Source organism: Grampus griseus (genome assembly GCF_964374135.1).
Source record: "Grampus griseus genome assembly, chromosome: X".
In the NCBI taxonomy this organism is placed as follows: domain Eukaryota; kingdom Metazoa; phylum Chordata; class Mammalia; order Artiodactyla; family Delphinidae; genus Grampus; species Grampus griseus.
This window is the reverse complement of record NC_138999.1, coordinates 29,519,146-29,542,567: the sequence shown is the minus strand read 5'-3', so window position 1 is coordinate 29,542,567 and position 23,422 is coordinate 29,519,146. Positions and strand designations below refer to the sequence as shown.

General features: G+C 42.9%; 1 protein-coding gene across 1 annotated transcript; it reads right to left on the bottom strand.

The window, feature by feature from the left end:
• Window positions 1-6,365: 6,365 nt before the first annotated feature.
• On the bottom strand, window positions 6,366-23,132 carry LOC309840005 (ferritin heavy chain-like; the record flags this gene model as incomplete). The annotated part of the gene is made up of 2 exons (XM_082682017.1): window positions 6,366-7,043; window positions 23,055-23,132. The coding sequence occupies 2 exons, from the start codon at window positions 23,130-23,132 to the stop codon at window positions 6,366-6,368; spliced, it is 756 nt and encodes a 251-aa protein (XP_082538143.1).
• Window positions 23,133-23,422: the final 290 nt, after the last annotated feature.

The following is a 23,422-nucleotide window of genomic DNA, read 5'->3' as shown; positions in this document are numbered from 1 at the left end:
ACCCAGTCTAATCAGGAGAAAACTTCAGGCAAACCCAGGTTGGTAAACATTCTATAAAATACTTGCCCAGTACTCTTCAAAACTCTCAAGGTCATGAAAAACAAGGAAAGACTGAGACAGGGGAGGCCAAGGAGACATGACATTAAATGCAATGTGGTATCCTGGATTGGAACCCAGAACAGAAAAGGGACTTCAGTGGAAAAATTGGTGAAGTCTGAATATACTGTGGAATTCAGTTAATCGTAATGTGCTAGTTTTAATTTCTTATTTTTGACAAATGCACCATGGTTATGTAAGATGTTAACAGAGGGAACTGGGTGAAGGATATACAGAAACTGTCTGTACTATCTTTGCAACATTTATGTAAATCTAAACTTATTCCAAAATTGAAAAATTCTTTTAAAAATCATTAGTTCACACAAAACACATCTGCAGGTGAATGTGGCCTGGTCCTTTCTATTGGATCCTCTGATTTTGAAGGAAAATAAATGTTCCCATGACAACATTCCCCTGAATCAGAAATCACAGTAAGCTGCCACCCCTTAACTCAAAGATCAACCCTCCATTCATGGCACCCAGGTTTATTATCTTTTCCCTCCTCCTAGCAAAAGTCCCGATCTTCCCCCACTCCTATCTATATTCTATCTACCTATCTATCTATCTATCTATATATGTATCTATCTATCTATTCTTTCTTCTTCCTGGTATGCTGGTGTAAGTAGTTGGAGCTCCAGTAGCCATATTGGAAAATACGGCTTAAGACCAGAAGCCCCTGTACAGTGGAACAAAAAACTAATGTATTTTATCAAATCAAACATGTCAATTTTAAGGCACACCATTATTTTAGGAGCCACAAAGAAACAAAGAAAATGCTACCAATTAAAGTAAGACACAACCTTTTCTTATCCATTGGATTTTTCGTAGATTTTTCAGTTTATACTTATTAAAAGATCTCTTTTACACTTATTTAGACAGAATTTTTTGTCATTAATCACTCTTGTGCATACACAAAAAAAGGAAACTATGCACTAAATAAATTGTTTAAGGCACTGATAGAACTTCTCTAGATTCAAATTTCAACTCTTCTAAGATATCTGCACCCCCGTGTTTATAGCATTATTCACAGTAGCCAAGGCATAGAAACAAACTGAATGTCCATTGACAGATGCATGGATAAAGAAAATGTGGTGTATGTGCAATGGAAAAAAGGAAGGGAATCATGCCATTTGCAACAAGGATGGACCTTGAAGACATTATGCTAAGTGAAATAACTCAGACAGAAAAGATAAATTCTACGTGACCTCACTTATGTGTGGAATCTAAAAAAGCCATACTCATAGAAATAGAGAGTAGAATGGTGGTTACCCAGGGCTGGGGGTTGGGGGAAATGGGGAGATATTTGTCAAAGGGTACAAATGTTCAGTCATAAGTTCTGGGGATCTAATCTATAGCATGGTGACTATAGTTAACAATATTGTATTATATACTTGAAAGTTGCTAAGAGAGTAAATCTTTTAAAAAATGTTTCTTTTATTGAAGTATAGTCGATTTACAATATTATATTAGTTTCAGGTGTACAACATAGTGATCGATACTTTTAGAGCTTATACTCCATTTAAAGTTATTATAAAATAATGGCTGTAGTTCCCTGTGTTGTTCAATATATCCTTGTTGCTTCTCTGTTTTATCCATAGTAGTTTGTATCTCTTCATCCGCTACCCCTATCTTGCCCCTCCCTGCTTCCCTTTCCCCACTGGTAACCACTAGTTTCTTCTCTGTATCTGTGGGTTTGTTTCTGTTTTGTTATATACATTTGTTTTATATTTTTAGATTCCACATATAAGTGATAACATACAGTATTTGTCTTTCTCTGACTTCTGTCTCTAAGCATAATGCCCTCCAAGTCCATCCATGTTGTTACACATGCAAAATTTCATTCTTTTTTATGGCTGAGTAATATTCCATATATGTATATTTATATCTCACATCTTCTTTATCCACTGATCTGGTGATAGGCATTTGGGTCGCTTCCATATCTTGGCCATTGTCAGTAACACTGCTATGAACATTGGGGTGCATGTATCTTTTCGAATTAGTGTTTGTGTTGTTGTCTGGATATATACCCAGGAGTGGAATTGCTGGATCATATAGTAGTTCTATTTTTAGTTTTTTGAGGAAGCTGCATACTGCTTTCCATAGTGGCTGCACCAATTTACCTTCCTGCCAACAGTGTATGAGGGTTCCCTTTTCTCTACATCCTTGCCAACGTTTGCTATTTGTAGACTTTTTGATAAGAGCCATTCTGATAGATGTGAGGTGATCATTGTGGTTTTGAGATCATTATAGTTTTGATTTGCATTTCTCTAATTAGTGATGTTGAGTATCTTTTCATGTGCCTGTTAGCCATCTGTATGTCTTCTTTGGAAAAATGTCTATTCAGGTCTTCTGCCCATTTTAAAATCAGGTTTTATGTTTTTTTTTATACTGAGTTGTATGAGCTGTTTATATATTTTGGATATTAATCCGTTTTGGTCATATCATTTGCAAATATTTTCTCCCATTTAGTAGGTTGTCTTTTTGTTTTGTCGATGGTTTCAAGTAAATCTTAAATGTTCTCACCACCCCCCAAAAAGGTAATTATGTGAGGTGAAGGATGTGTTAACTAACTTCATTATGGTAATCATTTCACAATATATATGTGTATCAAGTCATCATGTTGTACACCTTAAACTTACACAATATTATATGTCAATTATATCTCAATAGAGCTGGAAAAGATAAACAAATGCTTTAAATAAAACAAATTTCAACTCTTCTAATCAGTTTTGTACTCAGTATCTCTTAATAATATTGGTATCCCTTAATATCGTCCTCCGTACCATCAAGAGTGTTGGTGATGCAGAATTTCTTGAGTACTCTTCTAATGGCGCTAGAAGTTTGTTCCTAGCCAGTGAGACCACTCCATTGAGTCCTGATGCGCTTGCTCAGGCAATGACAGCTGTAGCCAACAGTGATTGTAAGATGTATCCCAATTTTAAAGATGTGAAAGTGTGAAAAAAAATGCACCTCTTGGAATGAGTGAAATGAAATGGAAGGAATTTCCTCAGCAGCCTGAACTGTTTTCCTCCATACTTGTTTTACATATGGGAGAGGAAAACCTTTTTTTTTTTTTTTATTAAAGCCACTGCTTTTCTGATCTCAGTTACTCATAACCAAACCCAATCCAAACTGATACACGATTATTATGTTAGCCCTTACTACTTTGCTTTCTCACTGTAACGTATTCCACTCTTACATCCTTCTTGACTAAATGAATCAAGGCATACATTTCTTTACTTTTTAGGTGTCCTAATGCTTTTCTAATCACCTTCACTTCAGCTTTCCTGAAGCATATTCTCCATCAATATCCCTCTGAAGATGAACTCAGGACTGCAAAAAAAAAAAATCTGTAATAAAAATTTTTATTTTAAAACCTGGAGCATAGTATCACTTCCAAGATTAGTGATAATGCCTTCCTCTCCTGAATACTTGATTAGATATGTCTCTTGGGCTTGTGAAAAGAAACTGGAATTGCTGGCAAATGAAAAAAAATTAAAGGAGAATTTAAAAATCAGAAATGTAGAACAAATTTCAAGAGTAGAGATGATTCAGGAGAAATTAATGGGTGCTTTGTACTGCTTGTCACACATTTCTGAGGGAAAAAAATAACTTTTCCTTTTTCTGGAAAATGAAGTACAATTTGTCAGTGACAACCATCTATTAAGAAATTTCCTTTTGTGATAGAGTGAGGATTTTTTTCCCCCAGAGGTAAATTATTCAACACAGTTAATCTGAATCTGTGTTTGAGCCTGAGATGAAGTTATCAATTTTATTATCATTTTCCCTCAGTCTGTCCTGATATTATCATTGCCTGAGACTCCAGTACCCATAGCAACAGCCACTATTTCAGACATTATTCCCCCAAGCAACAGAGCACGGCCAATGACTGACAACCACCCAGCTGTGCGTCTCAGGGTGGTCTTTTCCAGGGCTGGAAGACCAAGTCACAACTCACTCCCATGACTTGAAAGTCAGGTTATCGAGGAGTCGGGAAGGCTGTGAGTATGCAGGAAGGTGACACACCCACCAGAAGTTTGCTCACCCCTTTCGAGAGGTATACGGCAAGCAGGGGAGGGTGGGAAAATGAGGAGACTTACAGTGATGGACAAAGTCAAGATGTAAAGTACAACGGGGCAAACTCCATTAGTCTGAATGTTTCTTACTTCTTTCCATCACTGCCCCACATGTTCAAAAGACTGTGGACCCCAAAACTGAACTAGGAAAAGGGGGATTTAGAATGTTCACTTTTGTCTTGTAGAAGAACAAGGAGAGAAATAATTGAGCTGCCCCCATATTTAAACTTCCCTGCCAGGGATTCTTAAAGAAAAGCTGTGAAATGTGACACTACAAGGAGTGGCTTGTAATAGGCACTGGAGTGTTATGATCTCAAGTCTCTTTGAGTCTTGCAGGTGAGGAAATCCTTCTTTTCCAGGTAAAATAAGAGGATGTAGCTCTAAGTAGACTTCTCTGCGTTATCCCGGGGAGTCCCTCTGAATCACACAAAAGGAAAAGATGGGATAAAAAGGGGGGCCCGGCGCCCAAGACTGGAGTCAGCTTTAGAATCCAGGTGCAGAGCCCATGACAGGCAGTGCTTTGGTATATAGATTACAGTACCCCACGCATGGCAAAAATACAGGGTTTCTCAGTCCAGATGAGGTGAATTCGCAGGCAGAACATGTGTGTTTTGCAGCCACTCCCCTCACCTTTTGTGCCTGAAGAGAAGCCACCACAGGCAAAGATGCAATCTCTGGGGATTTCCAGTCCCAAGTTCTTTCCAGGTATTCAGGGCCAACTCAGGTAGCAGTGTCGCTGCGTGTGTGAGGGAGAGAGCCTGAACAGAGGGATTCATGTGCATAGGTGGTGACTGCCTTCCTGCGAGGTGCCCTGCGACCTCTTATGCATCCGGTGGCCAATTCCGAAGACTTCTTTCCTATGAGAAGGATTCTGGCTGAGGTTTAGCAGCCATTCCCACCCTAGGCTGGAAGGCACACCTGTAATTAGAGAGACTGCAGTGATCAGGGATGTCTTTAAGAGTGTCGGGGATTTCCCTCCCTTCTGAGGCTAGTTATCTGGCTGGATTCCCAGTCTACCCACACAATCTTCCTTAACCCATTGTTACCCTGTGGGGTAACACACACACACACACACACACACAAATATGGCATCAGAAAATCTATGTTCATGTCCACATTCCACATTGCTACTTCTTACCTGTGTGGCCTACCTTTTCCTCACTGATAACACCTATTCTTCTTACTTCTTGAGGTTCTTATATAAGTAAAATACAAGAATGTAAATAAGAAGACTTGGACTTGCAAAGTGCCATTATTATTATTTTAGTTGGTCAACCCCTGGCTATGGGGAAGACAGCCCAAGGCTCATTCCCCATTATCACTGTAGCCCAGGGTGAGCTTGTCAACAACAGACTCTGACATGTTGGCTTCCAGGGCCCCCAGCGTGCTACTGAGAATCAACAACCATTAACATTTGTGTAATTTATTGAACTAAGATACATCAGAAAATGCTGAAGATCCCCTTTTTTCTTTTTTTTTTTTTTTTTGGCGGTACGCGGGCCTCTCACTGTTGTGGCCTCTCCCGTTGCGGAGCACAGGCTCCGGACGCGCAGGCTCAGCGGCCATGGCTCACGGGCCCAGCCGCTCCGCGGCCTGTGGGATCTTCCCAGACCAGGGCACGAACCCGTGTCCCCTGCATCGGCAGGCGGACTCTCAACCACTGTGCCACCAGGGAAGCCCAAGATCCCCTTTCTTTTAATCCCTGCCCATTCCCTTCACTTCTTCCCCAGAGGCAACTACTGTGATGAATTCTAGACCATGTTCTTTTATATCTTTACCATATATGGGCACCCGCAGACACCACCCACCCACCCATCAGGGCCCCAGGCCACCCATCTCACCCCACCCCACACACACTGTTTAAAAGGGGAAGATGGATGTTGCATTTTCCAGGGCCCCATGGAATGCCTTCTCCCTCCCTCTGTGGAGATCCTGAGCGGCATGTGGGTGGGGCATGGGTGGGTGGAGAGCCTCCTGGATACCTGTTTTAAAAAGTGAGCGATTTGCACACAGGAACCAAGGAGAGACCTTTATTTCTTTAGGAACCAAATAACTTTATTGGAAGGAGTGGCAAAACTGGAAGAAAAAAACTTAAGTGAACTTCTTCTGCAAGGGCACTATTGCCATCTGCATGGCAGGCACGGTGACCAGCGCTCTGGTCACCCCGTGGCTCTGGGGAAGTCCAGTCCACGCTTAGTTCTTGTCGCTGTCGCCCAGGGTGAGCTTGTCAAAGAGGGACCCTGCCAGGTCGACGTCCGGGGCCCCCATCATGCTCAGGGTGGTGACATGACCCTCCAGCTCGCTGATGAACGCCACCTGCTGGCTGGAGTAGTGAGTTGCCAGGAAGCGGTGCAGGTGGGGGTCGCTCTTGTCGATGGCCAGCTGGTGCAGGTGGCGCAGGCTGCGGTTCACGAACTTCTCCAGGAACAAGGTGCACTTCATGGCCTTGAGGCCGCTCTTCCACTCGATACTGACTGGTCTCCCGATGTCTTGGAAGCGGATGCGGCTCCCGCGCTGGTTCTGCAGGCGCATCAGGCGCCGGGCCCAACCGCTGTGCTGGAGGGAGCGGCGCACGAAGAACCAGCTGAAGTGCTTCAAGGCCACGTCGTAGCGGTAGAGGTAAACGGCCGCGGCCAGGCACACTGAGGAGGCGTGGAACTCCAGGTTGAAATGGCTGTTGATGGCGGCCTCGCAATCGGGGTGGTAGCTCTGGCGCACCTGCGAGGGCGGCGCGGGCAGCATGGCGGACGGCACGGGCAGCGTGGCGGGCGTGAAGGCCAAGGTGAAGGCGAAGCCGCGGGGCCCGCGGTAGCTGCCTCGGGGCTCTCCCCCGTGGTCGAAGAGGGCGGCCGGAAGCGCTGGGCACCCTCTCTAGGATGGGCCGGATATGGAGTCCGTTATGGGATGGGAAGGGGAGGGGACAGAGGGTGGGGGGCGAGTCCATTACTGGAAGGGGGTGACGGTGGCCGGAAGGGGGTGACGGTGGCCGGAAGGGGGCGGGGCACCATGCTCTAGGTTCCCTAGGAACCTGGGTGAGGCCGGAAACCCAGGGCACCTCTGCACTGTCTTGAGACCCTTAAAAAAATAATAATAACCCTTTGAGATATAATTCATATACTATAAAATTCACCTTTGGAAAGTGAACATTTACCTGTTTTTTTGTATATTCATGGAGTTGTGCAACCATTACCACATCTCAGAGTATTTTCATCACTCCAAAATGAAATTCTCCACCCATTAGCACTCACTCCCCATCCTGCCTCCCCCCAGGTTTGGCCACCACTAATCAACTTTCTATCTCTGTAGATTTGCCTGTTCTGGACTTTTCAAATAAATGCAATCATATAGTATGTGGCCTTTTGTATCTGCCTTCTTTTACTTAGCATAATGTTTTAAATCTTTTATCCTTTTTATTGCTAAATTGTATTCCATTATGTGGATATATCACATTTTATTTATCCTTTCATCAGTTGATGGACATTTGAGTTGTTTCCATTCTGTGGCGATTATGAATAATGTTGCTATGAACCTTCTTGTGCAGGTTTTTGTGTATACATGTTTTTGATTATCTTGGGAATATACATAGGCATGGAATTGCTGGGTTATATGGTAGCTCTGTGTTTAATATTTTGAGGAACTCCCAGAATGTTTTCCAAAGCACCATTTTTACATTCCCACCAGCAAGATGTGAAGGTTCTAACACTGTTATTGTCTGTTTGTTTTAAAATTTTAATCCTCTTAGTGGATAGTAAGTGGTATCACATTGTGGTTTTGATTTGCGTTTCCCTAATGACTAATGATGTTTAGCACCTTTGTGTGTAGTTATTGGCCATTTGCATGCCTTCTTTAGAGAAGTGTCTACTCGAATCTCTTGCCCATTGAAAAATAGAATCGTTTGTCTTTTTATTGTCGTGTTGTAAGAGTTCTGCATCTGTTCTGGATATAAGTCCCTTATCAGATACATGATTCACAAATACTTTCTTCCATTCTGTGGGTTGTCTTTTCACTTTCTTAATGGTGATTCCTTTGAAGCACAAAAGTTCTTAATTATGATGAAGTACAATTTATCTATTTTTCTTTTGTCACTTGTGCTTTTGGTGTCATATCAAGAAACCATTGCCTAATTTAAGGTCACAAAGATTTACACCTAGGTTTTCTTTTAAGAATTTTATAGTTTTAGCTCTTAGATTTAGGTACATTTAGATCTCTGATCCATTTTGAATTAATTTTTGTATATGATGTGAGGTAGGGAATCTAACTTCATTCTATTGTGTGAGGGTCTTCAGTTATCCAGTACCATTTGCTGAGAAGACTATTCTTTCCCCATTGGATGGTCTTGGCATACTTGTTGAAAATCAATTGGCTGTAAATATATGGGCCTATTTCTGGACTCCCAGTTCTATTCTGTAAATCTATATATCTAAACTTACGATAGTACAACACTGCCTTGACTACTGTAGCTTTGTAATAAGTTTTGAAATAGGAAAGTATGAGTCATCCAACTTTATTCTTCTTTTTCAAGATTGTTTTGGCTGTTCTGGGTCCCTTGTATTTCCATATGAATTTTAGGATAAGCTTGACAGTTTTTTTCCCCAAAAAGCTTGCTGGGATATTGATAGGGATTGTGTTGAATCTGTAGATAATTTGGGGGAGTATTGATATCTTAACAATATTAAGTCTTCTGATCCATAAACGTGGGATATCTTTCCATTTATTTAGGTCTGGGACCTTTTAAAATATAGATTCTAATTTAGACTGAAGCTAAAATTTGAATTTCTTTTTTTTAAAATTAATTAATATTTTGTTCTTGGCTGCATTGGGTCTTCATTGCTGCGCGTGGGCTTTCTCTAGTTGTGGTGAGCGAGGGCTACTCTTCATTGCAGTGTGCGGGCTTCTCATTACAGTGGCTCCTCTTGTTAGGGAGCACAGGCTCTAGGTATGTGGGCTTCAGTAGTTGTGGCACGTGGGCTCTAGAGCACAGGCTCAGTAGTTGTGGTGCATGGGCTTAGTTGCTCCGCGGCATGTGGGATCTTCCTGGACCAGGGCCCAAACCCGTGTCTCCTGCATTGGCAGGTGGATTCTTAACCACTGCCACAAGGGAAGTCCCAAAATTTGAATTTCTAAACCAGCGTTTTAGGTAATGCCAGTCCACACTCTTAATAACAATGCTCTAAAAGGGAGGAAGCTGCCATGTTTTGTTGTCTTAGTCTGTTCAGGCTGCTGTAACAAAGTACCTGGAGGCTGGAAGTTCAAGGTCAGGATGCCAGTGTGGTCGGGTTCTTCGAGGGAGCTCTCCAGGGTCTCTTTTATAAGGGTACTAATTCCATTTATGAGGGCCCCAGTCTCACGATGTACTCACCTCCCAAAGGCCCCACCGCCTAATACCATCACACTGGGGGGTTAGGATTTCAACGTACAGATTTTGGGTGGGGAACACAAACATTCAGTCTATAGCACTTATTGAGGTTTGGATTTGAAGACACATATATTGGTCTCCACAAGCAGAAATGCCCGTTCCCACTCACAGACAGTGCTTCCAGTAGTTATGTTAGGTGTGAGTTCCTATGGGAAAGGGGAGAGGCCTTTCTCCTATCAGGAAAAATTGTGAAAGATTTTAAAATTGGCAAAGAAAAGGTTTACTGGGTGTCCTTTTTAGAGTACCCTTCGTGATTATTTCCACCTTTCATTGATTTTGAGCTATTTTATAACTAAATTTTAGAAAACTAGTAATAGTGCAAATTATTCTTGTCCACAGAAATGCAAATGAATTGTGTCTGGTGGAATGCGACTTATTTGGGACTAGTTTTGCATCTGTTTGCGCATTCATCCCAACGTTACTTATCGCCTGCCTCTATATGTATGGCTCTATGAGTTTTCCTTTGAATCACGTGTAACATCTTACTGGTTTCCTCATTAATTAATGAGTTAAATAAAATCTTTGACATGTTTTTATTTTATATTTACATGAGAGCCATGATTTTATTTTATTTTTTAAAAATGTTAAAACATTTCTCATTCTCATCCCGACCCCCACTAAGAACACAGTCGAAGCTCGCAGGAGTTGGCTTAGTACATTAACTGCTTTTATGGGCTGCTCATCAGATATACGATTCCAGAAAAGTTTGGGGATCTAAAGGCATAGAATTCCTGACAGGGATGTAGACTGGAAGGATAGCATCTCTGAGGAGAAGGAGGCAGGGGGGACTCTGGGGAAGCAGGGGACCAATGCAAACCAGGGGAGGAAGGAGGCATTTAGAGAGTAAGCCACAGGAGGGACCTCATTAGCCGGACACTGTACACTGTGGGGTGAGGCTGGCTCGGTGCGTGCTAGGGCTGGCAGGGAAGTAGCCGTGGCCAGTAAAGGCCCATGGAGAACCAGAAGCAGCTGAGAACCAGGGCATTGGTGAGAGCTTCCAGGCATGGAAAGCAGTCAGCAGAGATTTGAGGAGTGGACGGTTGACTGACTCGCATGGGATTCTCACAGGCTGAGATGCACGATCTGGGTAAAATTAACCCTGGAATGAGGTAGAAACATGAACCTTTGGAGCCAAGAGAAAGGCTTCCTTCATCAGCACTTTTGTGCTGAGTCATACTCCTGAAAGGGGTGTTGGGACCCCCAGATACTGAGGGTGTGAAGTATTCAGGACTGGGCCATGGGCTCCACCTTCCAGGGAAGGCTCTTCCAGTTGGTGATCAGAGACAGGGAAGTTCTAATGCATCCGGGTTGGCTCCACTAAAGGGCATCTTTTTAGCACAAAGGCCATAAGAGAGTTTTGTGGTGGCTCCTATCTGGTTGGGTGCCAATGAGACATGTCCGACACCCATATCCTTCCAGTCTCCACTTCCTCACCGTTCCGCCTTGGGGGAAAGAAAGGAGAATCGCTATGTTGGGCAAAGGAAAGTCCTCTAAATTTAAACATGCCCATTGTATATACTGGTGTGTGTAAGTTGATGACTGATACTAATTCAGCTAAATATGACTTTTCTCTAAGGTTGTAACCTTTCGGTTTTCATCATTGTGCTGGATGTTCTCTACTTGCCTCTCCAGGACTATTCTCTGTCCTTCTCCATCTTACTCTGATTCCTGGGAGCGTGGCTTGTGTGCACTGCATCCATGGGCCCCTCTGCCCTCTGGCTTCTGATTGGGTTCAGCCAATGGGAGGCACTGGCAGGAGATGGGAGGGCAAGAGGAGAGTGAGGTTGGGATGTTTATTCTCTTGGCTTCCTCTCTTCAGGGCAAATAATTAAGAGGCAAATCTATTACTCTTCTATATCCCTTGCTCCCTGGATCAAGTAGGACCATTCTCAGAATGGGCCTTTTGCGAACACTGCTCACTTCAGAGGCGTCTATTCCAAAAAACAAGTGTTCTTTGTCTCAAGTTTAATGCACAGCCTAAGAAACTCATGAGGACCCGGAAACCAGTATGCAGCTGGACGTTCCTTCCAGCCAGAGAATAAATGGAGCTGATAGAAAAAATAAAGTGTCTCATCTAGGACAGTCTCAGGCAATAAAATAATGGTCCAGGTGGAGCTGCCACCCAAGATTCTGGCTCCAGTTTTCTAGCTTGTGGATTTCTCTGGCCTCTGGCTTCCTTCTTAGGTGATTGGTCCTTTGGTTATCGCTCATGTAATTAGATGAGGAACAGGGAAGAGGAAGCAGGAGAGTCATATTCCACTTGTTAGTAGCCATGTTAAAAAGTCTGGCTGAGGAAGACGTTGGCTTAATAAGGTTTGAGAATTATCAGTTTATTTCAAATAACCTTTGTCTTCCCTTGCTCACCTTCTATTGCCACTGATTAGAGCTATTGCAGAATGTTCTGCACAGCAATGCATAAGTGAGTCCAATCAATGTACACAAGGGGTATAGATGCTGACTGTTTAATTAGATACCTCGTAATCACTTGCTCCTAGGCAGGAAGGCATACCTCTCTATTGCAGATGGCCAAAAGTAGATTTTAAAAGTTTTCTTTGCTTGCTGTCTTTTCTAAATAGAGGATGAATAATTTTTATTATGTGATATTGCAATTCCTTCATAGAGAACACTAGGTATAATAGAATAGGGTAAGCTATGCTGCAGTAACAAATAAAACTGAAATTTCTCAATGGCTGAAGACAATATTTATTTCTTGGCCACATCGCAGTCTGAGACAGGTGAAGTGACTCTCCTTCATGGCTCTCCAAGGATGGTTAACTTACAGATGCAGGCTAAGTTCCATCCTGCAGTTCTCCCATCTCAGAATTCTTTACTTCCAGCTACACAGAAGGGAAACAGGATGCATGGAGACCTCCCACGAGCTCTTTCTTGCCTTGGACCAGAAGTCATATTCACTTCAGCCCAAACCAACTTCAAAAGAGGCTGGGAAAACGTGATATTTAGTGAGCAATCTAATCTATGCCATGCACGTTTTATCTATTTCTCCTAGTTATATTTTAAAATTATTTAGAACTCACATTTTTGACCACTGTTATTTACTTTCTCACTTATTAGAGTGTGGTTATAGCAAGGATCCTATTGAAAAAAATGTACAATTGTGTGTGTGTGCGTTTGTGTGTGTAAGCATGCTAAGTAATGCAACTTGTGTGGTCCCATCTCCACATCATTGCTTCTAGTATTCCACCATGGTCATATTTCTTTCCCATCCCAGTCCTAGCTTGATGTTCAGATTCAAATCCAACCCCATCTCTTACCTAAAACCTCTTCTCTGTGAAGTGAACACAGCCTCCTCAAAGATCTATAGGGATTAGTGCCCACAATTAGCTTGGAAATCAATCGTGGATTCTCCAGTGATGGCTTGTTTGTAATTGCCTCGAACTATTAATCATCTCCTTTTCTGTTATGTCCCTTTGGTGCAATGTTGTCCCCGACTCATAAGCTTCTGGAGGGCAAAGACCCTTTCTGCGACTCCACAACACCCAACAAGACAGAATAGCACAGAATAGGAGCTCAGAAACGATGGGCTGATTTGATCTGATGTAATTGGATTGATAGAGTCAGCAAACACATTTTCAAGTATCTGAGTACCATGTTCTAGGAGCTGTGCTAAGAGCTGTGGGTAAAGAGATGATTAAAACACAGTGCTTATCGTCAGGAGGCGTTTAGAATGGTCAGGAGAGTCTGAATACACGCCAGCAGGGCGTGGCAACTAGTCTGCAAAGACGGCCCCAACAGTTCCTCCCCTCCGTGTTTGAGCACGCTGCTCCTCATTTAAAGAGTTGGCACTTATTTTTCCCATCCGGTGACTGCCTTGACCAATGTGATGGAAGTGGCATTCTGGGACTTCAAAGAGGACGGGCAGACTTTTCTTCCTTTCATTTGGAAGTTTTGCTCTTGGGACACTCCCTTCCCTCTGAATTTAGCCAGCATGCTGTGAGAAAATCGAACCACATGAAGGAGGGGAAAAGAGGCTGAGTTCCCAGACAACAGCCAACACCAAGTGCAAGGCCACGTGAGTGAGCCATTTTATTTTATTTTAAATTTTTATTTTATATTGGAATATAGTAGAGTTACGATGTTGTATTAGTTTCAGGTCATGTGAGTGAGCCGTTTATTTTATTTTTAAATTTATTTATTTATTTATTTTTAAAATTTATTTATTTATGGCTGTGTTGGGTCTTCGTTTCTGTGCGAGGGCTTTCTCTAGTTCCGGCGAGCGGGGGCCACTCTTCATCGCGGTGTGCGGGCCTCTCACTATTGCGGCCTCTCTTGTTGCGGAGCACGGGCTCCAGACGCGCAGGCTCAGTAGTTGTGGCTCACGGGCCCAGTTGCTCCGCGGCATGTGGGATCCTCCCAGACCAGGACTCGAACCCGTGTCCCCTGCACTGGCAGGCGGATTCTCAACCACTGCGCCACCAGGGAAGCCCAAGTGAGCCGTTTTAAATATTCTAGATGATCGCAGCCTAGCTCACATCACAAAGAACAGAATAACTATTGAGCTGAGCCAGTTCACACTGAGAATTATGAACCATAAGAAAATGGTGGTTGTTTTAATCCACTATGTTTTGCAGGGGGGAGGGGGTTGATTTGCAGCAAAAGGTAACTGAAACACAGGGTCAGAAAGTTTTACCAGAACAGTGGGTCCACAGAGGAAGGAAAAGCATGAAGGAAGCTGAGGAGTGCCCTCAGAGAGTTGACATTCGAGCTGATGAGTAGAAATTCCCCAGGTAGGACTTGAAGGGAAGGGCTTTCCAGTTAGTGACCCCACAGGAGGAAAAGCATGGAGGTGTGAAAGTATGTGACATGTACAGACAACTCCTAGCAGTTTGTGATGGATGATGTGGGAATGCAAGGGGGAGAGCCACAAGTATTCTGAGAGAAATCTGGAAATCCAGGAGCCCGGCTCTGGGATTTATTCTCTACCTAATGGGATACTTGAGACTTTTCAAAACAGAGGACTGTCAAAATCAGATTTTTGTCTTAGACAGGTTTCTCTGGCACGAGTGAGAGGTAGATTGTGGGAGGGCATGAGATTGCAGAGAAGGAGAACAAACAGCTGGGAAACTTCTGGGCAGAGGAGGGCAGTGGCAAGGGAAATAGACAGGAAGGATGGGGGGCAAATGTCATCAAGGTGGAAGAGCTCTAGAATTTGAAGATGGATGTGGGTAATGAGGGAAAGAGAGGAGTCTAGGACTCCCAGATTTTACGCTTTGATTCACCATTCTCAAGCCTGGCCATGCAGGAGGCCAAGTAGATAGGGGAGGAAGGTGATGACCTGTGTTTTAATTGAGCCCTGGGAGTTCTGGGACATCAGGAGAAGAGGCCCTGTCAGACAGTGACTACTGGCTTCAGAGCTCAGGGGAAAGGGCTCAATTAACATGATAGTTTTGATAAAAAGCGTCCAGCTCTTTAGTAGGTATTTCTTCTGTTGTAAAGTAGTGATAGTTTAGGGAAGAGTGTGTCTGAAAGACGGCGTGTGAGTAGGCAGAACCCCAGAGAGATGATGTAACCAGGAAGAGAAGTGTTAGGACTCATTTTTCCATTAGCAATGATGGGTTGTGGAGAGCTATAGACATGCTTATCCAGGCTCCTTTGGGGCTAATTTGACAGAATTTGTCTTGAGACCACAATTGTGGGTGTAGTTTGTGGCTGTGAAGGGTTTTTCTCTGTGTGAAACTCACTGACCCACCCGGGCTTCAGCTCACTCTCCAAGCACCTGGCGAACTCCCAGCATAAGGCCGAGTGATATGCCAATCACCCTAATTACATGAAATAGCTAAAGGTTTGCAGCAAGGGGAAAGTACTTTGATTTTCTAGAGAAAGTCTGAGAGCTCATCACGGTTCTCTGATTCCAAAGAATCCAACTTTAGACCACAAGGTACTTAACTAGGTGATTATTTTGAAGACAGATGGAATACTTTTAGGCAGGTATCTAAAGCACTGAGATAAGGAGTATGACGGGCTTTGTGGGTTATGTTGACAGAGCTGCTTATTCCCATTACCATGTACATGGAGAGCTTGATTTGACCCCAGCAGGTAATGTGTGGCAGATGTGCATGCTTGTTATAAATGAAATTTAACTACTTTTAACGGGCCCTGAGAAGAGCAGAGTAGGCATTTGATCTGAATCTTGACCAGCCTATTTACCCTCTTACTTTCTATTTATGTACAATCACCCTACCCTGGGACAATTGTGTTGTTAGCTTGCTTTTTTTTTTTTTTTTTTTGCGGTACGCGGGCCTCTCACTGTTGTGGCCTCTCCCGTTGCGGAGCACAGGCTCCAGACACGCAGGCTCAGCGGCCATGGCTCACGGGCCCAGCCGCTCCGCGGCATGTGGGATCCTCCCGGACCGGGGCACGAACCCATGTCCCCTGCATGGGCAGGCGAACTCTCAACCACTGTACCACCAGGGAAGCCCCAGTTTTTTTGATTCTGGCCATGCCTATCCCATACAGGAATATCTGTAAGTTCACTTAATTTGATTACTTAATGTGATTTTATTTTCCTAAATGTCATGGCTTCCCTATGAATAAAAACAGAAGTGATTTCAGAGGTGGAGTCTCCAGGTCACAGAAAGCTCAGTCCCAATCCTGGAGTCTTATCTACGCTCCCCTTTCCAGTCCAGTGCAGGGATGTTTTATCAGTCAGAAAAGGCTACTGAGTGCTTCAGTAACAGATTAGCCCCTCCCCCAAATCTCAGTGTCTTGACACAATGAGAGCTTAATTCTTCCTCCGGGCCAGTGAGGCTAGTGACTGCCCAGGACACAAAATGTAAGGAGGCTCCTACTCTCAGGGTCAGAAAGCACAGGGTCTTGCTTATACTAGCTGTCCGCCATGCATCGACAGAAGGCCCTGTTCATTATTGCCTCACCAGAATGAGATTGACAGAGGCCTCGTCTCAACACATACTTCCATGACCACTGGAGCAGTGGGACAAAAACATGGCAAATCGCACACTGGCTCTTAAAGCTTCTACCAGGAAGTGACATGTGTCACTTCGCTTACATTTCATTGGCCAAAGAAAATCACCTGCTCTGACTTCGAAGAGGACAGAGAAATGCCACCTCACCATGTACCTGGAAAATAGAGAGCTGGAAGTATTAGGGGCACACTCTGAATGATTTCTGTAGTTACATTTCCTAAGTTCTCTAGCACAGAGGTCACCGGCACACTGAGCCCGCAGCCGCTGTGCCCGTATCTCTCACAACTTGCAACCTGGAAGTAGAGTGCATTCTGGGGATGGGTAGCTGGTGGACTGTGACTGCTTATGTGTGCACGGGGAGGCCCGTTAGGCTGCTGGGCTGTGCTCCGTAGCATCATCTGCTCAGCCGAGGAAGGCTTTTGTAACGTGCTAGGACAGCCCCATCCCTGAAGCGAGGCTCTTCTCTTCCCAGTGTGCCGCGTGCAGCGGCTCTGGTTACTAACGCCTGTCAAATCTCGGCTGTAGAAAGAGCACTGCTCCTCGTTCTCCAGCTCTTAATTTCTTTCAGGCTATCTCTTTTCCATTACTTATTATGCAACTCCAGGAAGCTTTGGGATATATTCTGCAAAGGAGATGTTAATCTAAATAGAGTTGTTCTTTGTCACTTCGGGGAAGTAAAGAGAATCAGTCAACGGGCATTATTTATTATTAGCTGGGGGCTCCAGAAATAACTGGACAAAAATGATAAAGTATAAAATAAGGAGGAAAGACCAAAGCACTGGGCTCTTGCCTTTGATTTTTTATTATGTTTTCCTCTTCTTTAAATGTAAATTAAAGGATAGTTGTAAAATTTTAAAAAAAATCTTGTTTTGTAGTAAACCCTTTCCTAGGAAGTTTGGATTTTTTTTCACACTTAATCAGTTTTCATCAAATACTTCTGATTCTCAGCTTTGGCACACTCATTTTATAGATGAGGACTTAAGAACCCTGGCTGGTTCAGAGACTTGGTTAAAGTCATGAGGTAAATGACTGTAGTTTGAGATCACAATCTTCTGGGGTTTCCACCTTAGCCTTTAGCTTTTCCTGTGGTAATAAACCTATGGGTTTAATTTCAGCGTGAATTTGAATTTGTTTTTTGGTGTTATAGGTAATATTCTGAAGCTGAGATTTCAGTCAGGTTCCATCTGGGTATTTATCAATTATGCGTCATTTATTGGGTTGAACATTTGTGCCGATATTTGGGGGAGAAAAGGGAGTTAAAGACGGAAGGTATCTCAGTTCTACTGAATATGGTATATGATATGAACTTTCCATAAAGCCCTTTGTTTTTGGAATGTCAAGTCCATGCTGGCCCAGAGTGAGCAGCAGTTGAGCGTGGCTGCCGATCTGGACCCACATCCATGTTGAATGGGAAGGGTTTAGGCTGACATTTTACTTCATTTCCAACTTCCTGGCTCCCTGGATTTTGAAGGGAGTGATTCAGGGTATCATCAGGGAGATATCATTTTAGCTTTAGACGGGCTAAAACACAATGCCAAGTTTTGGGGAGCGTGTGGTAAGGATATAGAGTGGTATTACCACTTTGGAAAACAGTATGGTAGTTTCTTACGAAGTTAAATGTGCACCTATTCTGTGACCCAGAAATTCTACTCATTATGTAGGATGTGAAATAGAACACACGTACACTAAAAGGCCTGTAAAAGAATGTTCGTGGCAGCTTCATTCATAAGAGCCTCACACTGGAAATAACCAAAATGCCCATCAACAGGTGAATGGATAAATAAATTGTGGTATATTCATACAATTAATACGCAACAATAAAAAAGGAATGAGCCACTGATATACTCAACAACATGTATGAATCTCAAAGATATTGTATTGAGCTAAAGAAGCCTGAGACACACACACAAAATACTGTATATTTCCACTTATATGAAGTTGAAGAACTGGCCAAATTAAGCTATGGCAATAAAAGTCAGAAAGTGGTTGCCTCTGGCAGGGGGATTGACTAGAAAGGGATGCAAGGGAACTTTTTAAGATGATGGAAATATTCCTAACTTAATTGGGATGGTAGTTACAACAGTGTTAAACCTCATCAAGTTGTCCATGTAAAGTCTGTGCTTTTATAGCATGTAAATTATGCTTTGATTAAAAAACAGAAAATAAATTCAAGGTATCAGACTTACAGGACCCCTGGTCTAACATACACTTTCCCCAGCTATTCTTACTTATTTCCCTCAGGGAATATTGAAGAAATGTGTCCTCTCCTGTGGTCAGTTGATTCAGAGGATATCAATCCTAACTGTCCCAACTTTACTCTTTTCAAGGGAGAATATAAGAACTACAGTGGGGTCTGAATCACCACATGGGGTTGGCCAGCTTTTGCTTAGCCTATCTCCTGTTAACAGCTCGTGGTCACAATAGTGGCAGGGCACAATTACGGAAAATCTTCCTCTTCATCTACTTAGAATCAATAGAAATACCTGATGCCCTGAAAGATTAAAGCCAAACCCCTGGTCATCCAGATGCTGAAAATGGAGTGACCACCTGCTGTTCATCTTCAATGTGTCAGCATGGTTCTGGCAGGTGAAAGAAGCTGCATCAGATGTGGGCAAAGCCATGGTGACTGCAGAGGTAGATGTGCAGAAAGAGGACAGAGGGGAAGGAAGGGTAACAAATAAATATATTCCCTTTTAATGCCACAGAGGATCACATTACAAGCTTGAAATGGCACTGGGTTGGTATCTAGTCTACACTTACTGAAATGTGACACTTGCATGAGGAAAGTAGGAAAATTCCCACCATTGTCTGATATTCTGCCTTGGAATGCTGTTAAGGATTATGCTTTTCTTTTTTCCTTTTTTTTTGGTCCCCTGTGCTTTCTAATTTTCTGAAAATGAACAACCACTGTTATGACATGTTATTCATTTATATCATGTTAAGTATTTATATTTTTCTATACTTATAACTATGAATGGAATACCTTTTTGAAAGGTGAATGTCATAGGTGCTAAAAAGAAGTCTATGTAGTTATTTAAAACTAAGCAATTTTGAAAAGTGAACCTGTTGTGAGTACCCAGACCTTCTTCCCCTTGGGTAGTGAAGCAAGTCTTTTAAAATCAGTGGTTTCCATTTCCTCTAAGATCAGCAACAAGACAAGGTTGTTCACTCTCAACACTACTATTCAACATAATTTTGGAAGTTTTAGCCACAGCAATCAGAGAAGAAAAAGAAATAAAAGGAATCCAAATCAGAAAAGAAGAAGTAAAGCTGTCACTGTTTTGCAGATGACATGATACTATACATAGAGAATCCTACAGATGCTAACAAAACTACTAGAGCCAATCAAAGAATTTGGTAAAGTACCAGGATACAAAATTAATGCACAGAAATCTCTGGTGTTCCTATACACTAATGATGAAAAATCTGAAAAAGAAATTAAGGAAACACTCCCATTTACCACTGCAACAAAAAGAATAAAATACCTAGGAATAAACATACCTAAGGAAGCAAAAGACCTGTACTCCAAAAACTGTAAGACACTAATGAAAGAAACTGAAGGCAACATAAACAGATGGAAAGATATAGTGTTCTTGGATTGGAAGAATCAATATTGTGAAAATGACTCTACTACCCAAAGCCATCTACAGATTCATTGCAATCCCTATCAAACTACCAATGGCATTTTTCACAGAACTAGAACAAAAAATTTCACAATTTGTATGGAAACACAAAAGATCCCGAATAGCCAAAGCAATCTTGAGAAAGAAAAAGGGAGTTGGAGGAATCAGGCTCTCAGACTTCAGACTATACTACAAAGCTACAGTAATCAAGACAGTATGGTACTGGTACAAAACCAGAAATATAGATCAGTGGAACAGGATAGAAAGCCCAGAGATAAACACATGCATATATGGTCACCTTATTTTTGATAAAGGGGGCAAGAATATACAATGGAGAAAAGACAGCCTCTTTAATAAGTGGTGCTGGGAAAACTGGACAGCTACATGTAAAAGAATGAAATTAGAACAGTCCCTAACACCATACACAAAAATAAACTCAAAATGGATTAAAGACCTAAATGCAAGGCCAGACACTATCAAACTCTTAGAGGAAAACATAGGACACTCTATGACATAAATCACAGCAATATCCTTTTTGACCCACCTCCTAGAGAAATGGAAATAAAAACAAAAATAAACAAATGGGACCTAATGAAACTTAAAAGCTTTTGCACAGCAAAGGAAACCATAAACAAGATGAAAAGACAACCCTCAGAATGGGAGAAAATATTTGCAAATGAAGCAACTGACAGAGGAGTAATCTCTAAAATTTACAGGCAGCTCATGCAGCTCAATATCAAGAAAACAAACAACCCAATCCAAAAATGGGCAGAAGACCTAAATAGACATTTCTCCAAAGAAGACATACAGATTGCCAACAGACACATGAAAGAATGCTCAGCATCATTAATCATTAGAGAAATGCAAATCAAAACTACAATGAGGTATCATCTCACACCAGTCAGAATGGCCATCATCAAAAAATCTAGAAACAATAAATGCTGGAGAGGGTGTGGAGGAAAGAGAGCCCTCTTGCACTGTTGGGGGGAAGGTAAATTGGTACAACCACTATGGAGAACAGTATGGAGGTTCCTTAAAAAACTAAAAATAGAACTACCATATGACCCAGCAATCCCACTACTGGGCATATACCCTGAGAAAACCATAATTCAAGAAGAGTCATGTACCACAGTGTTCACTGCAGCTCTATTTACAATAACCAGGACATGGAAACAACCTCAGTGTCCATCGACAGATGAATGGATAAAGAAGATGTGGCACATATATTCAATGGAATATTATTCAGCCAAAAAAAGAAACGAAATTGAGTTATTTGTAGTGAGGTGGATGGACCTAGAGTCTGTCATACAGAGTGAGGTAAGTCAGAAAGAGAAAGACAAATACTGTATGCTAATGCATATATATGGAATCTAAAAAAAAAAAAAAAAGGTTCTGAAGAACCTAGGGGCAGGACAGGAATAAAGATGCAGACGTAGAGAATGGACTTGAGGTCACGGGGAGGGGGAAGGGTAAGCTGGGACAAAGCGAGAGAGTGGCATGGACATGTATACACTACCAAATGTAAAATACATAGCTAGTGGGAAGCAGCCGCATAGCACAGGGAGATCAGCTGGGTGCTTTGTGACCACCTAGAGGGGTGGGATAGGGAGGGTGGGAGGGAGACGCAAGAGGGAGGAGATGTGGGGATATATGTATATGTATAGCTGATTCACTTTGTTATAAAGCAGAAACGAACACACCATTGTAAAGCAATTTTACTCCAATAACAATGTTAAAAATAAACAGGGCTTCCCTGGTGGCACAGTGGTTGAGAGTCCGCCTGCCGGTGCAGGGGACACGGGTTCGAGCCCTGGTCTGGGAAGATCCCACATGCCGCGGAGCAACTAGGCCCATCAGCCACAACTACTGAGCCTGCGCGTCTGGAGCCTGTGCTCCACAACAAGAGAGGCTGCGACAGTGAGAGGCCCACGCACCACGATGAAGCGTGGTCCCCGCTCGCTGCAACTAGAGAAAGCCCTCGCACAGGAACGAAGACACAACACAGCCAATCAGTCAATAAATAGAAATGGTGTAGAATTATTAAAAACAAAGAAACAAACAAAAACTCAGTGGTTTCTTTGAAAGGTTCACTTCAAGTTTGGTTTTGTCTGGCTTTTGTTACATCATTGACCCTCAACAGATTACACCTCCCAGTATTCATGCCCTGTGTAGTCCCCTCCCACACTGTCTGTGGGCTTGGCCATGTGACTAGCCTTGGCTAATGGGAAATTAGCAAGCGTGACGCAGGCAGACGCTTGGCCATGTGACTAGCCCTGGCTAATAGGAAATTAGCAAGTATGGTGCAAGCGGAAGCTTCGTAATTGCTTGTGCTTCCGGGCTTGTTCTTTTCGAATGCACCCTCTTAGAACCCAGCCACCAAGCTGTGAGAAAGTCCAAGCAGCCATGTGGAACAAAGATGAGCCGTCCCCATCAAGCCCTGCCCAAACTGTAGAATTGTGAACACGTGAGTGATGGTTGTTGCTTTTCATGGTTAAGTTTTGGGGTGGTTTGTTACCTATGAATGAAATAGTACCTAAGCTATTTTTGTATGTATTTTATCTAGGTGTCTGTCACCACCTAAATGTAAGTTGGCATATAGATTTTAGCTCTGTCAGGTAGTTCGGGAACTCTGTGTTGAGAAAGATTCTGAGAGTGCATCCTGGTATAGCAGAACAGTATGCATGTCCCTCATTTAATCTCTTCTCCACACAGCAGTCAGAGTGATCTTTTAAAAATCAATGTGATCGTGTCACTACATTGCTTAAATCCTCCTGGGGCTTTCCGCTGTACTTAGAGTGAAAAGCGAACTCCTTATTCGAGTTTGCAAAACCCTCTAAATACTGGCTTTTGCTTGATTCCCCTTCAGTCTCTTCTCACATCCCTCTCCCACTTAGCCCCTCACGTCGTCCAGCCTCATGGGCCGTCTTTCAGTTCCCTGAACACGCCAAGCCAGTTCCCACCTTCGCATCTTTTTACGCATGTTGGACGTTCTCTCTGCCTGGAATGATCATCACGGGACTGGCTTCTTATCATTCGGATCTCAGCTTAAATATCACCCCCTCAGAGAGACTTCCCTGACTATGGGGATGAGTCACCTGTTGATGTAATAATATTTCATAACAAACCACCTCAGAGTTCAGTGGCTTAAACCAACAAGCATTAATCTCACACCCACAGGCCCGTGAGATGACTGGGGCAGTCCTGCTCTAGCATCTCAGTCTAGGGTCCAAATTAATTCACGTGGCCAAGCATCAGGGGGGAGGGAAGGTG